Genomic DNA, 15,865 nt, shown 5'->3' on the forward strand with positions numbered 1-15,865 from the left:
AAGGGCAGCACAGTCAAAATACTGATATGCAATCATAAAATTGGCTACATTTTCATTTAACTTCAGATGTTTCTAAACTTGAAGCACAGTAAGTGAAAACAAATCAGTCTTAGAAGAAATGAAATAATATTGCAGGTGAAGCTAAGGTGTGATTCATATTGGAGGGCAGTGAAAGAAATCTAATTATTTTCTTGGGAAGCTTTCCTCTATCTAGGTCATCTTCATGTTCATTTATTATTAAAGTGGGTGTAGAGTCAGAATAGTAAGCAGACAACATGATGCATTTGACTGTTTTTTGATTCTTTAGACCACGTCAAATGTATAGGAAAGAAGACTTTTATTTTACTGATTGAAACAAGAATTTACTTGTTAGTGCTGCAAAGCTAATGTAAGTAATGAAGAGTTGCATAGAATTTTGCCTTGTGAATCATCAATGTGACCGACGCCTAAAATCACCCATCATATTTTTTTCAGCCGTTTGCAGCTCAGATGGCAGGACTGGATGAAAAATCTGGACTTGGTAGTCAGATGGGACTGATGCCTGGTGCAGTGGTAAGACCAGATTAGCCCTGTACTGTAGAAAAATCTGAAGTGAAGCGCATATACAAAAACCAAAAGAATTCTCCTCAACTTCCTAATAGTCCTGAACTGTCTAACTATCTAGAACCTGAATATACAGAATTTTCTTGTGTAGTTTTGCATAGTATCTGAAAACAATGAAAAAAGGTTCTTTGGTTATAGTGAAAGCTTTTTGTCCCTCCTTTTTGTCTCTCCTCCTGAAATACAGCAGCTATTACCAATTAGGTATGGAAAAACAAACAAACAAAACACAACAAAGCAAACAAAAAACCTTTAGATTTTCTCATTTCTTGAGTCACTGCAGAGGAACTGCAGAGCACCAGGTATAATGCAAAGCAGAACAAACAAATATGTAACTTTGAAGGCTCTTTTTCATGTTGTGACATCAAAGATAGTTATTTTTGGTAGCAATTTAAAAGAGTATTTCTGAAACCATCTGTGAGCTTATTATTTTAAGACGGACATTCTCTTTATCCAATGAGTCCAGTTTTATGATTGAAATCTCTCACTGTTTAGATATGCCCTTCACTTTTAGTGTAGTAAGAACAGTGGTAACATGGAACATATATATATTTTTACCATCTGTGAAAAACATTTTGCCACACTAAGCTGTCTCTGTCCGAACCCTTTTGGTTAATTTTTAAGTTTTTACTTTTTACTATGTGTACTACGTGTATTTACCATGTTGTGAAGATACTGTTAGATTTTTTTTTAACCTTTCCCCCCTATATTTTTTAGCATTCTTTCTCGAGGAAATTGTCCTTCAATAATTGCATTGTCCATGAGTTTTCCTACCTGTGTCTTATCCATCCAAGTCCCCACCAGTAAACTTTGAACGGTTTTAACACTCTTTGAAAGGTTCTCAGTAAAATTCAGTAACTGACTGTCATTCAGCTGATCCCCTGCGTTTTGGTTTTATTCTTAATTAGAACTTTTAAATGGCCTATGAGTAATTCTTTAGCATTTGGTTTGCAAAAAGGATTTAAAATGCAATGTAAATTTAAAATGCAATGTAAATACAATGTAAATGTAATTTGTAAAAATGAATGAACTGTGTGTTAAAGATGACCTCTGTCAAAATGCAAGTTATTGCCCGCTATATATTTTTTTTGTGTTGCTAGAAGGAAAAACATTACTTTCAGGATTATTTTTACTTCATAGTACAAGTTACAATGAAGCATGAGATTTTTCTAAAAATACCATGAAAATGTAAAGGAGAATTTTCTGTAACAAACATCAACCACTTGGAAGCTGTTCTGGTATTTTGTGTGGTTCATGAAAATGCATCCTTCCATTGCTGCTTGTTCCTGCTCATGGCCAAGAACAGCCGTATGAGTTTATTTTGACATTAATTCCATTATTAGATTAATCTAAGTAATGACGTTCAATTCAAGGGGAGACTCTTCTCTCCAACTGTACCTGTAGTCTTACGTTTTTTTCAATACAGTTATGCATTATAAGGAAATTTTTGCTGTCAGTGCAGAATGAACATTACTTAGGGAAGCGTGATTTTCAGTGTGTAACTATTTATGGTTTTGATAGGGTCCCGTGGGTCCAAGAGGTCCTCAAGGTCTCCAAGGAAAACAAGTAAGTGTTTCATATTGTGGGATTTAAGATAATTGGCCAAAAAAGACAAATCACATAGTGACTTGTATATGTAGAACTCAGCTCTGAGCCGTGTCTTTCTTCAAGAATGGCTGAATGCATCTTCATCTAGATGTGAACCTAAATATACTGCTCTCGAACTCTGTTCCAGATGTACTCTATAGACAGAACTTAACTTGGAAAGAACAATTAATTAGACACTTAAAAAAGTTTAAATCCAACACACATCTTTTAATGAGTAAACAGTAATGAAAATGGTGTCTGTTCAGGTGTTTTAAGTATTAGGATGGTGTTAGTTTACAGTGGGTTTTAAGTATGGCTGATGACTTATCCCTCAAGCTTTGGATCTTAGCATCTACCTTCCACTTGGCTTGCAGAGTGAATTGCTTCAGAATTAGAATCCAGATTGTTCCATGATCTGTTGTTTTCCTGATCGTGGATTTTAATTTACATCCTTTCATGTTTGCTTTTTGGAATTTTTAATTGTACTTATGTCACTAATTTTAGGGCGGTGCTGGCCCCACAGGCCCACCTGGTGAACCTGGAGATCCAGGACCTATGGTAAGGCAAAATAAACACAAACACTTCTACAATAAAATAGTAAACTGTTTATTATACCTCCTTATTTTAGAAGTTTATTTTTTTTTTCTTCATGTTGTCTCAAGCAAAGCTATCAATTAACTACTACTTAGTCAAGAGTTGAGGGGTTCAAAGCATATTGCCATGTATCAGTGAATTTGAATTGTTTTGTATCTGAATGATAATTATGATTATTATAAGCAATCATTATTACTTTGCCACCACAGGCCTGAGGATGATTAAGCACTAACACTATAGCTACTAGGTGTTTCTATCACACAAAGGAAGATTAAAATATTCTCTTTATTTTGGGAATTGATATAATGACCAAAGGTAAAAGTGAGAGACAATATGGGAATAAAAACAACTGTTTTTTATTTATTTATTTTTTCTCCTGAAGAATCCATCCTCCATTCTTATATAACTTAATGCTGGTTTCTTAGGGACAGGGTGGTTAGAAAGAGCACCACAGTATTTAACAAGCATGTTTTGGCATAAAGTCATCCTTTCTCTACACTTATTTTTGTAAAGCAAGACTTTCAGACGGAGCGATTTTAGTGATGTCTAAACTGACTTCTCAACAAATATATTTATTCCTTAGGGTCCAGTTGGTTCTCGCGGTCCAGAAGGACCTCCAGGCAAACCTGGTGAAGATGTAAGTTTGTTATTCTTCTTTTCTTGTTCTATTTTTAATAAAACAAATATTGGCTTCTTTGAGACAATGACTAACCAGCAGATGTGCCTGTCACAGCTACTCTTTTCTACTTCCTTTTCTTTGTAATCATACTTCTCATTATTGCAGTATTATAACAATAACCGTAGGAATGGATATTTTCCAGAATATCCTTTCTTCTCGTTACATGTTACCATGATACCTGTGGTTTAAACACTGTGTTTTTATTGTTTCTTGCCTCAGCCAGTTCTTCAGTTAAGATATCTATCTTGAAATCAACCTTGATACACGCTTGACTGTATGCAGCAGTTACTAGGGAGCAATTTGCAGCACCTCCTCTCTTTGGGATCACGTGATGAGCTAGAACAACTGTAATGATAACATTTACCCAGATCAGGACCATAAAATTTTACTATATAAAAACTTAATAGTTTATTATATCCATAACTGATTTTATGACTATGTATACATGTATATTTATATTACATGTATAATACACAGATATACATAAATATATATGTAATGCACAACAGTAACCTAAGATTTTTCCATTAGACATATATTCTTTGTTTGCAAAGCATGTTAAATCTATCTGAGTTGTAAATTGTTACTGAGATGTGAGATGAAACCTGAAGGAGCCAGATGGTTTAATGTAGAAATCACCATAGTTTCTGTAATCTTTGCTTTCCTGTAAACTGTACAAGAAGTCATAAGAATCTTTGGAAACAGTTTATTCTCAATTCTCAATGCACTGAAACTAAATCTCAATACTACTTGAAGAACTTGCTCCATTTCCATTTATGTTTGTATGGGGCACTTTAATTGCATCTGTGATGTGATTTACTGTGTCTCTGTCCAGAAACTGTTTTTCTGAAGCCTTTCATATTCCTGCAGTCCAGTGTTCTGGAAGAATTTGAATTAACTGATTCACATAAAGGAATATTTGGTTGTGGCTGTGGAGGACTTTGAATAGTTCTTAAAATATGCTTGTTTAGTTCTACCACATTTTATTTCCTATTGCATCATGGAGAAAATAGTTACTGACTTAGAATTGAATTATACCCATTTTAAAACAGATTTTGAGTAGAAGTAATGAGCTATAATGCAAACGGTTTTAGATTGCTGCTTGTAATTAAATTTAAATTAATTTGTCAGCAAAGTGATGGCAAAAGTTTGCCCGGTTAATTCCCAGGAAAACCACATTGCAGCGCCACCTTGTGATGCTGAGAGGCATTTTGGACTCAATCTTCAGTTTCCACAATTCTTTGTTCAATACATTTTTTAAATTAACATGCCTAATGCACATTGTTAGTCAAGTGTGCATTTGATTTATGTCATTGACATTGTTACAGTAAAGAGAAAATTTATAATACTGATGTGCTGACATAGGACATTTGAATATCATTATTTGTTTGAATAGAAAATGGTAAGATAATTTTATTTACTATATTTGCTATTTTCATATGTTCTTTTTTTTTTTTTTTTTTTTCCTTAGGGTGAACCCGGTAGACCAGGACAATCTGGTGAGCCTGGATTCCCAGGATCTCCAGTAAGAACATAATTATTTACATTTTAGTAAATAATAATAATTGTGTCACCGGTATCTGTTTTAACAGTAAGTGCAAAGCTTGCCCTTTCAGTTTCTGAAGTACTTGTGTCAGCTAACTCTAATGATCCTGATCAGTGTAATACCTAAAAAACAAATAAGCGATTCAATGGCCCTTGTGTTAATGTTGAGAGTTGTTTTATAGGTGCATGTTTCAACTATTTCATAGATGAAATATGCATAAAACAGATGACAGTGCATGCAAGTTGTACAGTTCCCAGTATTTCACATAGTCATTCACAGTCTCTCAGCAAACAGTGCTGAGAGAATATAAAGTGATGTCAGGTTACGGTGGCAGTGTCTATCTTTCAAACAGTCAGTCTGAGGGACAGGGAAAGAAGGAATGGTATTGTAACTATAAATAAAATTTATTTTCAGTATGAAAATGCGATTAAAGGATTTCCAAATAGTAGGTACATGTATTTATAGTGCAGAGGGTACTCATAACGGTTAACTTTAGAAATAAGAGAAAGCAGTTATGTCTAAAATGTCATTATCATCACATAGAATTTTGGTTCATATTATGAATTCTGCTTTTGTTTGTCCCATTTCTGCACCTTGAAGGGAGCTGTAGTGTGGCCAAAAAGGGGACAGATACATCTCAGAACGGAAGCCACTTGATACACATCATCTCTTAAGCTGCCTCCTTTTCTTTCAAGCATACAGCTTTTGCCTGGTAATTTTGTTAGCAACGGGAGATATGAGCTCTTAGAGAGAGAAAGAAATGATCTTTTAATGAGGCAGCATTTTTTCCTAAGCTTCCCTCCAAAGCTTTTATAAAACACAAAGACAGTGTTTTGTAAGCTGCTTGAGGCTAATGTAGTCTGCAGAGTGTTCTGTTCAGATCAAGCTGTTTTATTTTTGCTCAATAAAATCATCTTCACTTCATATGTTTTTAGAATAGTGCATGCTATTGAACATCATCTGCATTTAAAGCCTCTAATAAAATCTTGGGAAAAGTTGATTTGAGAGAACATAATAACATGTGCACTCAACCGAGGATACTGTGGAGAGTAGGGTATAGTAAAAGCATCCTGAAGGACTGAAGCACTGGGAATTTTTAGCTAGTAACTTCAGACAGTATTTCTCCCTTTGCTCATGATAAATCTAGTTTAACAGATTTGCAGGTTCTTTCTACAATGACAAGCTACTAGAGAATAGGATTTGTGTTCTCTTTAAAATCAAAAGACTTTTGAATGAAGGAAAGAGGTATTTTTACTGCACACCCACAAAAATCAACTAAGAGTTTGCTGCAATTGCACAATATCAGATAGAACAGCATTGATTACACAGATGGTATGTCAGAGAAGTGTGTAATGCCTTGATCAATGACAAGCCTCATAGACTTCTACAGGTATGTCTGATGAGTATTTCCTCTTGGGCAGGATTTGCCTGCTTATGGGACTTGTCCCATATGTGTGCTTCATTTGATTGCCCTAGTTGTATAAGATGATATACATATACCCCTGCTTGAGCACAGCTCGAATAAATTGTTTTTATGGGCTCTATTCTGTCTAAAGAAGCATAATTTGTACAATTTCAAATTTACATGCTAGGCTTTGTACAATGACAGAGATTGTCCTTCACTGAAACTCACTGAGTATAAGTAACTTCAAGCAATCCAGCCTACTCGTTTCAGAAAATTCATACCTTTATGAAGTAATTTGTCCTTTAGGAATCTGTAGATTCTGGAGTAATTTCCAACTGAACCTTGTGATCAGATATTATCCACATAATTGACTATGGGAAAGACCTTTGTAACAAAGCCCTTTCTTATATTTCTTAATGCTAACAAGGAAACAGCTTGAGCATATATAAAGTGCTTTTCTCTCATGCTGAGGTCTTAGATGTTCTTTTTCAAAGTTACTTCATGGTGCTTCATTTTCTATTATATATCTTTATGAGTTTTCGGTATTCCAAAATGCATGAAATATGCTATTTTTGAAAATTTTGGTTGAGAGGCACTCAGTTTTTATTATTTTCACTAAGCAAGATACCGATGCGCTTTCTTGAATAGAAAATCATGACTGAAGTGCCCTTGGTTGCAATGAGACCACACAGGGAGTGAAGTCCTCTCAAAGCAGAGAAAGTTAATCTCTGGTGTTGGTTTCCTAGATAGGTTTGAGAGGCTCCTTCTGGTACATGTTTTTTGCTTATTAAAAGAATGAATATAAGAAATTCTTTCAAAAACCTGTAAATGGACAAGGAATGAGTTGTAGGTCCATACAGCTGTGGAGAGCTGGGGGAGGTGGAAATGCCCAGCTGCCATTGAAGTGAAAAAGTCCCTTTCGTTACTTAACCTTTCCTGAAAGAGAAATCCTGAAATTTGGTAGAAATTAAAGATCAAGGCAACTTTGGTTTAAATGCTAGGTATGTTTTAATTGCTGTTTGTCATGCTATCTGTCTGATATATTCTGATATAACATGTACAGTTAGCAGTTTGGCTTCAGTTTCTGTTTTATGTTAAACGATAAAAGATTTTTGACTTCTGTTTAATTAAGGATTCTCCATATAAAGCTTCAAAACTTGATCTAGCATTGTGTTTTTTTTTTTTCATTACTTTTGTTGAAATTTAATGTTCGAGCATACACCAATGTAAGCTATAAAACTTTTGGTATCAGTGAAAAAGCATATAACATGAGGATTGTCTAGCTTCATAGGATGTTATGTTGTATTATCTGTGATCCTCTCAAATTCTCTATTTGGCTGTATTATTCACCAAGCTGAAGGAGTATTAAGAATATCATTATTAATGTTACTACTGTGTTCCCTGTTAGCAACATTATTACTGGGATTATCTGCAGAAATCGGTGTTTTACTTTTGTTGTTCTTGTTTTTCCTCCTTTTTTCTACTTAGGGGCCTCGAGGCTTTCCTGGTGCTCCAGGTCTTCCAGGTCTTAAGGGTCACAGGGTAAGAAACAAGGTTTCCCTCTCCTTATTCATAACGTTTCAAGACAATTTCAGTGCAAAGACATTCAGCTTGGTTTGTATTTGTGGTGAATTTGACTACACTGTTAGTCCTGCCAATCACAGCAGAAACACTGCCATTAGAGAGAAAGAGGGCCTTGCAGAAAATCAGCGCTATTCCCAGCTAAGCTGACCTCCGTGTTATATTCTTGTGTCTTCACTTTATTTTCAAATGTTCTGGGAATCTGGAAGAAGCCTGCGTGAGTCCTGCCAAGCTTCAGGAGGCACAAACCTGACAGTTCTCTCACTTTGTTGGCAAGTCTTGTGGTAGGGTGGGGAACTCGAGAGGTGGATATGTTTGCAAGATGGACTGATTACAAATTACTGAGTTTTCTGGCCAGAACTTTACTTCAGGGAGGAATAAATAGGTTTCCTATGGCTCAGAGCCTCATCCCTGTTGTTTTAGGATTTTTTTTTTTAAACTCTTGTTTTAAAAAGGAAACTAAATCCAAGGAAATGTACCTTGTACAAATGGTTTCCATTTAGAAAAAGTTTAGAAACTTTTCCCCCTTTTCCATCTGTTTTTTTATTTTTCCCCCTTCTTTCTTGCTCTTGCCACCTCAGGTCCATTCTTAAGGCTTTAACATCGAATTATTTTAACAATAGTAGAAGTTTTGTGTGTGTGTGTATACCAATATAATCTTTCCATTTACAGGGATTGAAAGGACTTGACGGTCCAAAAGGTGAAATTGGAGCAGCTGGAGCAAAGGTATTTCCATCACTCAAGGAACTAAACACTTAAGCATGGCTTCTGAAATGCCAAAATAGTGAAAGGTAATAGATCTTTAGAACAAAGCTTTGTAACCTCTCCTATGAGTGGTACTTGCACGGAGTTACATTTTTCTTGGAGAGGCTATATGGAATTGCCTGTTTTTGTTGTGTGTTCAATCCACATCAAATATTATAAACTGGCATGTCTGGGCTCTGTACAGGAAGAGAGAGTTTGAGTGAACTGCTGGTCACAGTTTCACTTGGGGCTCAGTGTTAGTCCTGTAGAGTATCATGAGGTGAATTAACTAAGGTCTCTCTGTGACACCTACGCAGTGTTGAAGACAGTAAATTCTGTTAGCAAAGAGCCCATACATATTGCTGCTTGGCTAGTATATGGTTCTTGTTGGTTTTGTGGGAACTGGTTGAGAGACTGCTCCGTTGCTTTCTGAATTCCCTTGGAAATCCTCAGATTGTAGTGACTTGGGTCAGACAAAGTTAAAACAGAGCGAGGACAGTTTTCTAATATTTTCTGTAGTTAATAAAATAAAGCAATTAAATCCTAACTTTCTTCTTTTAGGTTACCATAGTAGGTTTAAACTAGATTGGCTTAAAAGAAGCAGATGTTGCAGAGGAGGGCAGAGTTTATCAAACCAAATGTTTCTCACATAACAATTTTATTCTCTTAGTATTTTTGACCCTCACTGATGATCACCTTTACTACTTTGGCTCGAAGCAGTGACAACACGGGATAGCCAGCTGCATTCAATATTTTCAAGATGGATTAAAAGTTATTTTAATAAAGCATAGAAATTTTTTTTCATGATTTTCCATGCTAATCAGTACCAATACTGAAACATTTTGGTTTGCTGAAGGTGATAATCATAGATGGGCTAAACCTATTCCTTCAGATTAAAAATGTAGTAAATGAAGGGAATCGTCCACAAATGTCAATTTAAATGTGAAATCAGGAGTTGAAAGCTTGTCTAAGATGAGATTTCTTTGCTAAGACTGTCTACCACTTTCTGTGGATGCAACAAGAGCTGAAACATCGGACTTGACAATACTCCATTAATTGATGAATGAAATGAAAATGAAAGAGAGAGATGGGAACACCAGGGGAGAAGAAGATGACAGTGTTTCCTGTATACCAAGGTTATATGAAATGATGCCCTCGGAGTAGGTGTGATGTGCACAAACAACTATGCAAATCTGCCTCTTAGGTCTAACATAAGTGCAGAGGAAGGGAATGAGACATGTAGCTCTCTTATCTTATAACCTGTTCCCTCTAACTGTGTCGTTTCATTTCACTTTCTAGGGAGAATCTGGACCAACAGGTGCCATGGGTGCAACGGGTCCTCTAGTGAGTGTCACATGTAGTGGATATTACTTATAGAACCATTTTTAAGATTGTTCATGTTGTTGCCAGTAGTGCATGCAGGAATTTTATGGTTTTGAGATCTGTACTTGATGTCTTGAGGCTGAGTTTTCTCCTTATTATGGCTTTGTTTTCTATTGTACTAAGAGTAGTTTTAGTCCATTATAAGTTGTTTTTCCTGGCAATTCACAGGCACACAAATAATTATGATAAATTGGAAGATTTTAACAGAAATTTGAATGTAGGTTTGGTAGTTGTTTGCCAATGCACAGAAATTTAGGGGTAACTACATTCTTCTGCTTTTTTTTTTTTTTTTTTTTTCCCCCCTCCAGTGTGTTGATGCTTCATATGGATTAGACTATCACATTCTGTGATAGAAATGGAATAATTTAGATCAGAGATGCACTAAGTAAGAAAATCACAGAGAGGATTTGGGAGGTTATGAGATTATGGTGAGGATAAGCATCTGTGGCATAAAAATAGATAAACTTTTTCTCAGAGTAGATTTCATTCAGATGTCATTTTGGAAAACTGTAAGCAGTATAACATTTCAAAAATCCACTTTCAGCAGTGCTTACAGATGTAAAGCACCCGTCTGATATCAGTTAATGGCATCTCTGTGAAGCACTATCTTGTGTCAGGCAGAATGCAATGTCCCTGAAGTGGAACCTAGTTTGTGAATGAGCCATAGTAAATGAGATTGCATTGTTGACCCTAGTGGGTGTATATAGAATTTATTCTAATGTGTTTAAAATGAGAAATACTGTTGGAGCAGGAAAAGAGAAATTGCAGTCTATTAAATTTCCACTGGGCAAGCCTGTGAGGCTGCAAGGATTTATGTAAGCTGCTACTACTTTCCTGCCATAGAACAAGATAAGGAACAATTGCAGGAGGCAAAAAACACAGCCCTTGGTTTTTGCAACCATCGTTCACATCGCCTGTTCTTATTGTGCTTGTAGTCTCAGTGAAACTAATCATGTTCTTGTTACAAACACATAAAGAAGACGGAACAGAAAAGTGCTGAAGAGTAATACAGTGCAGAACTTCTTTGAAGGAAAAGTAAAGTCAAGGCTTTTGAAGAAAAAGTAAAAAGAACTGAAAAAGATGGATTAAAAAGAGGGGGGTGGGATGGGGAGGGGAGCGGGAGCATCCCCTCTGCTATGGAGGAAAAATCAAGTGAGCTGTATTTTCTACTTTTTGTTATTCTACAATGATGGCTCTTGAATGCTGATTTTATTTATTTATTTTAATTCTCTCTTCAAGGGACCTAGAGGAATGCCAGGAGAGAGAGGTCGAATTGGACCACAGGGTGCCCCTGTAAGTAGGTCTTGATTCTGTTTCCTTGTAATTCGTCTGTTTTAAAGCCATTAGCCTTTATGTGCTTTTTCTTTTTTTTTTTTTTTTTTTTTTTTTTTTTTTTTTTCTGTCTCATGTGTGTGTGACTGCTAGTCACTTCCATTGTGACTTCTGTTTAAGAAAGTATAGACTGGACAGAGTTTTTGGGGTGAAATGATTAATGCATATTTCAAAAGTCAAAAACAACTTTAAAAAGACAATGTTAGCTGCATGGTAATTTCTCATGATAGAATTGCCCAAGTATCCAAATATCCTCCCACCACTTATTTCCCACTTATTTCTGAGATTCATAAATTTCTTCTTCATTTCTGTACAATATGGCTTTTCTCTTGAAAAAGAGAGAAAAAAAAGTTTGGAAGCAAGATTAAAATGAAAATCTAGGCTTTCAATTTATATTAACTATTACCATTTAACTCCAGGCAAGAAAGCAATCTTGTTAAAAATTATTCTGCTTTTCAGCAAAAAGGGGGATTAGCCTTGACATGAGACCATATTTGAGTAGAAATTTCTCTCTGTTGCTTTACATCTAGTGTAAAAAAAGCTTGTGCTTTTTTTTCTTACATTTCTCCCCATGACATTTCTCTGCTCAATTTGCTATTGTTCCATACAATGACAGTGTCAAAATATCGTACTCTCTGAATTTAGTAGATAAATCTGTTTACTTAAAGTAAGCATAATTTCTTCCAGAAGTAATCCAGCATTTGTTTGAATGCTTTAGTCTGTATGGCTGTTACCACAACTTAAAAAAAAAAAAAAAAAAAAAGTTCTTACAAACGTTTCTCTGTTTTCATATTTAGGGTGGACGTGGCCAGCACGGTATGCCTGGGAAGCCAGGGCCAATGGTAAGTTTCTTTCTTAATCACATTTTTATGTCACTTCATATTTAGCACTTGCCTTTTGACATCACCAGAAGAAACAAATGCCTGTTGGTAGTCGCTGGTAAAAGAAAGTGTCGCTATAATATCTGTAATTGGTTCCTGGTTCTGGCACTGACTGTAGCTTTAGTGCTGAGAAACAATGCTCTGTATTTTACTTCATCTAAAGGTTTTAATTTGCAGAGGGGTAGGATACAGCACCTTCCCTGGAGAGATGATGCTTTGCTGCTTTTATGAAGTAGGATCCATGTTTTAGGGCTATAATTGTCTTAATGATATGTACAACAGTTTATAATTGCAGGTTATCTTCCTTCACATACAAAGTTGACAAATGAGGTTATACCCATTCTCAGCAAGATAAAATGCACTCACCAATAGCAAAACTTGACACTTGCAATTAATCCATTACAAAACATGTAAAAGACAGACTTTTAATTATAGACAGTCACACATTGAACTGAAGAACCAGCAGCATGTTTGTGAACATTTTCCAAATTGATAAAAAGTGTCTTACTGAGAAAGCCTGTTGTGCATGACTGTTTAAGTTCTGACATAATTGCAACTGAGCTGCATATGACTGTGGCAGTTTAAAGTGTGGGTGTTAGCATACCAAATGGTAATAGTTTTGTTCCTATGATGCAATTTGACAGTGCATTTGAAAGATGCATTTGAGTCAATTCACATGAGCAAATGTATGAGGAAGCCAGTGTGATTATTAACAGTTATTCAGTAGTTATGTGTTGCTTTTGCAAATGGAAGTTTAAGACAATTTCATACTCTTTGTGCTAGGCCAACTCACACCTTAAAAATGTGGGGTTTTGTTTGTGTGTACGTTTGTTTTGCAAGCATCTCTTCTGGGATGCAGTTGACAGTTTCCGCCTGTTGATGCAGCCATCATGAACCAATCCCCAAACACACCTGACCACAATTAAAATTTCATTCTGTAGAGACTTTGTTTCATAGTGATATAAGCCCTGAGAAACATTTATTTTATATATGTCATCTTAATGAACAGTTTTCTGACAAACTTCATTTATTAAAAAAAAAAAAAAAGTAACTGGAATAGAAGCAGATAAGTATTTATCTAAAGGCTTAAAAACTCAGTTATTGTCACAAAAAAGGGCAACTTACTAGAAGAAGCTTTGAAACAGTGAAAAGATTTTTCAGTACTGAAAGCAAAATAGAGTTAAAAGGCAAGCCGTTCTACATGAAGCTTGAAATTTTTATTTGGCATAAAATATGAGTTCAGCTTCACTGGATATGATAATTGGTTGACTAACATTTTTGGTAAATTCCCATTCAGAGTCACAAGGGAGATACTGATTCTTAACGCATATGTTTCTTATTGGAGGAAGAGTTAATGAAATGCATTGTTATCTGAGTCAGTACAGTGGTCTCCCCTAATTCTGGAATTCTCCTTGAAATGACAGAGAGATTTGGCAGATGTGTATTTGTGAGCCAATAAACTGGGACATAGGTTTTCAGAATTATACTTATTGAGCTCTTACATCAGTTCTGTAGAAATCCAGTGCGAGGTCATGGCAGAAATGTTGTCTGTAATTAACACTCACTGGTACAAATTGTTCTTATTAAGTTTGTCGGCAGAGCTTCACTAAATGGAACATTTTTTTCACAGTATGCATCATATTTTACAAAAAGAGCGAAAATCAGGAAAAGAGAGGAATCATCTGGGAAGCCAGAATTGTAATGAATACTTATAACCACTGTGTGCCGCCACACAGAGTTTACAGCAGAAATGTTTGTCTGTTGAATATATTGTTCAGCACAAGAGGCATTATGGAAAGGGAAATGATTTATAAATTTATTCAAAGGTCCTCAATAGGAAGCCTTTCTGTTTAACGGGGTTAGCATCATACCATGCAGGTATGTTACAGTATATACATCTGCAGTTTGCTGTCTAGTGACTTTGGCCAGTCTTCCATGTAATGCAAGTCCAGCTGGTTGCATCCATGCCCAACCATAAGGTGCACATGTGCTCTGCAGTACAAGGCACCATGAATTTGACTCTAGAACTAGAAATAGTGTAGTGACATCAATAGTGTGGTCTGCTCAAGCTGTCAGACTCCTCTGTATTGCTTTTGGGAACTGAAGATGACCTCTGCATGGAATAGTGTTTCATGGTATGCCATAAATGAGCCTTTTCTTCTCTTCCAGAAATATCTGCCTATATCTGGATAAAAAATCCAAGCAATAAACACTTCCTGCGGTACATCTTTGTCTATATAGCCTTGAAAACATGATACAAAACCTGAATTTTAAAGTTTGCAAATGAATTTGGTTGTGAGTTTGGGAATCTCAATGGAAGAGAAGAGTAGGAAGCATGAACATGCTGTTGCCTTTAATTATATTATTAGTGGTCATATTGTTCACCTCAAAAATCTTGTCTAGCAACACAATGGTTTCAATGGAGAAGTGACTAGTATTTCTCTTTTTTATAGGTTAGTGTTTTATGTTTAAAAGAATTGAAACTCTCCTTGGCTACCTTCTACAGGACAAATTGTGATCACTGAACAAATATCTTTTCCTTGCCATACCACATAAACCTAGAAAGAGAAAATAAGACTTTACTAAAACTAAAATTGAAAAGCAATTGCTATAATAACTATGATTTGTGTATGTTGCAATTTGCACATTAATAGCTGAATCAAGCTGCAAATTTGCTTACAATTCAGTAAATATATTATTAAAACATCACAATTCCATAGAATTGTGTATATCTCTCAGAAAAAAAAATATATTTTTTGTTATGAAAAATATTTTACGATGAAAATATATGTAATCCAAGAACCATATTTGCCCACTGATTAGACACTTATCTGTATGATCTAAACAGTGGAATTGTTTGTGTCTATCTTTTACAGGGTCCACTTGGCATAACTGGTTCTCCAGGTTTTCCAGGTGCTCCTGGTGTAAAGGTAAGTAATTAAATAAATGAAATAAAACTACCTTTTAGTATGTTTAACAACACAGAATCACCCTGGACTATGTAGTGTTTCCATAATGACCTGTACTCAGATCAATAAGAATTGCTGTGAAATCAGTCTTGATATTCTTGAGAAAGATGATGAAAATCAGGAGTCAAATGAAATAATTGGAACTCACCACAATTAATGTTTTTTTTTTTGTTTTCACTTTAACTTGCACTGCAGGATGATAATAAGATAACTTTTATGCTGTGCTCCCAAAATCTTGTGCAGTTTATTTAAAGAATAACAAGATGAGTTCTGCAAGTTGAGTTGTGATGACTAATCCAAGACTTAATATGGAAGCAGCACCTTCCGGTGACCAGTTTTGGCCAACAAGTTTTTGAGATGACCTAAAGTGGTACAAAAAATGCCTGAAACCCCAACAGAGATGTACCACAATTATTGCAATAATTCAAATGATGATTTCAAACTTTTGTGGTTCTGAGTGATTGGACTAACATGGAAAACTTTCACTAGTTCTGGTGCTGTGTTTGTGGGAATTTCCTCTCTTGTTTTTCTAGAAACTACTCAATTATTTTTTCCTAGTCTTGA

At 35.5% G+C, this 15,865-nt stretch overlaps 1 protein-coding gene across 1 annotated transcript in view; it reads left to right on the forward strand.

Moving 5' to 3' along the window:
• Positions 1-489: 489 nt before the first annotated feature.
• The window catches only part of COL5A2 (collagen type V alpha 2 chain), a gene marked incomplete at its 5' end in the record, with an annotated part of 41,304 nt that continues 25,928 nt past the window's right edge, over positions 490-15,865 (forward strand). Inside the window, 11 exons of the mRNA XM_084289397.1 lie at positions 490-552; positions 2,122-2,166; positions 2,692-2,745; positions 3,365-3,418; positions 4,932-4,985; positions 7,900-7,953; positions 8,665-8,718; positions 10,036-10,080; positions 11,359-11,412; positions 12,249-12,293; positions 15,209-15,262. Of these exons, the coding sequence (XP_084145523.1) occupies positions 490-552; positions 2,122-2,166; positions 2,692-2,745; positions 3,365-3,418; positions 4,932-4,985; positions 7,900-7,953; positions 8,665-8,718; positions 10,036-10,080; positions 11,359-11,412; positions 12,249-12,293; positions 15,209-15,262 (576 nt within the window). The remainder of the gene's footprint in view (positions 553-2,121; positions 2,167-2,691; positions 2,746-3,364; positions 3,419-4,931; positions 4,986-7,899; positions 7,954-8,664; positions 8,719-10,035; positions 10,081-11,358; positions 11,413-12,248; positions 12,294-15,208; positions 15,263-15,865) is intronic.

The sequence above is a fragment of the Netta rufina genome, assembly GCF_964035555.1.
Source record: "Netta rufina genome assembly, chromosome: 6".
NCBI classification, from domain to species: domain Eukaryota; kingdom Metazoa; phylum Chordata; class Aves; order Anseriformes; family Anatidae; genus Netta; species Netta rufina.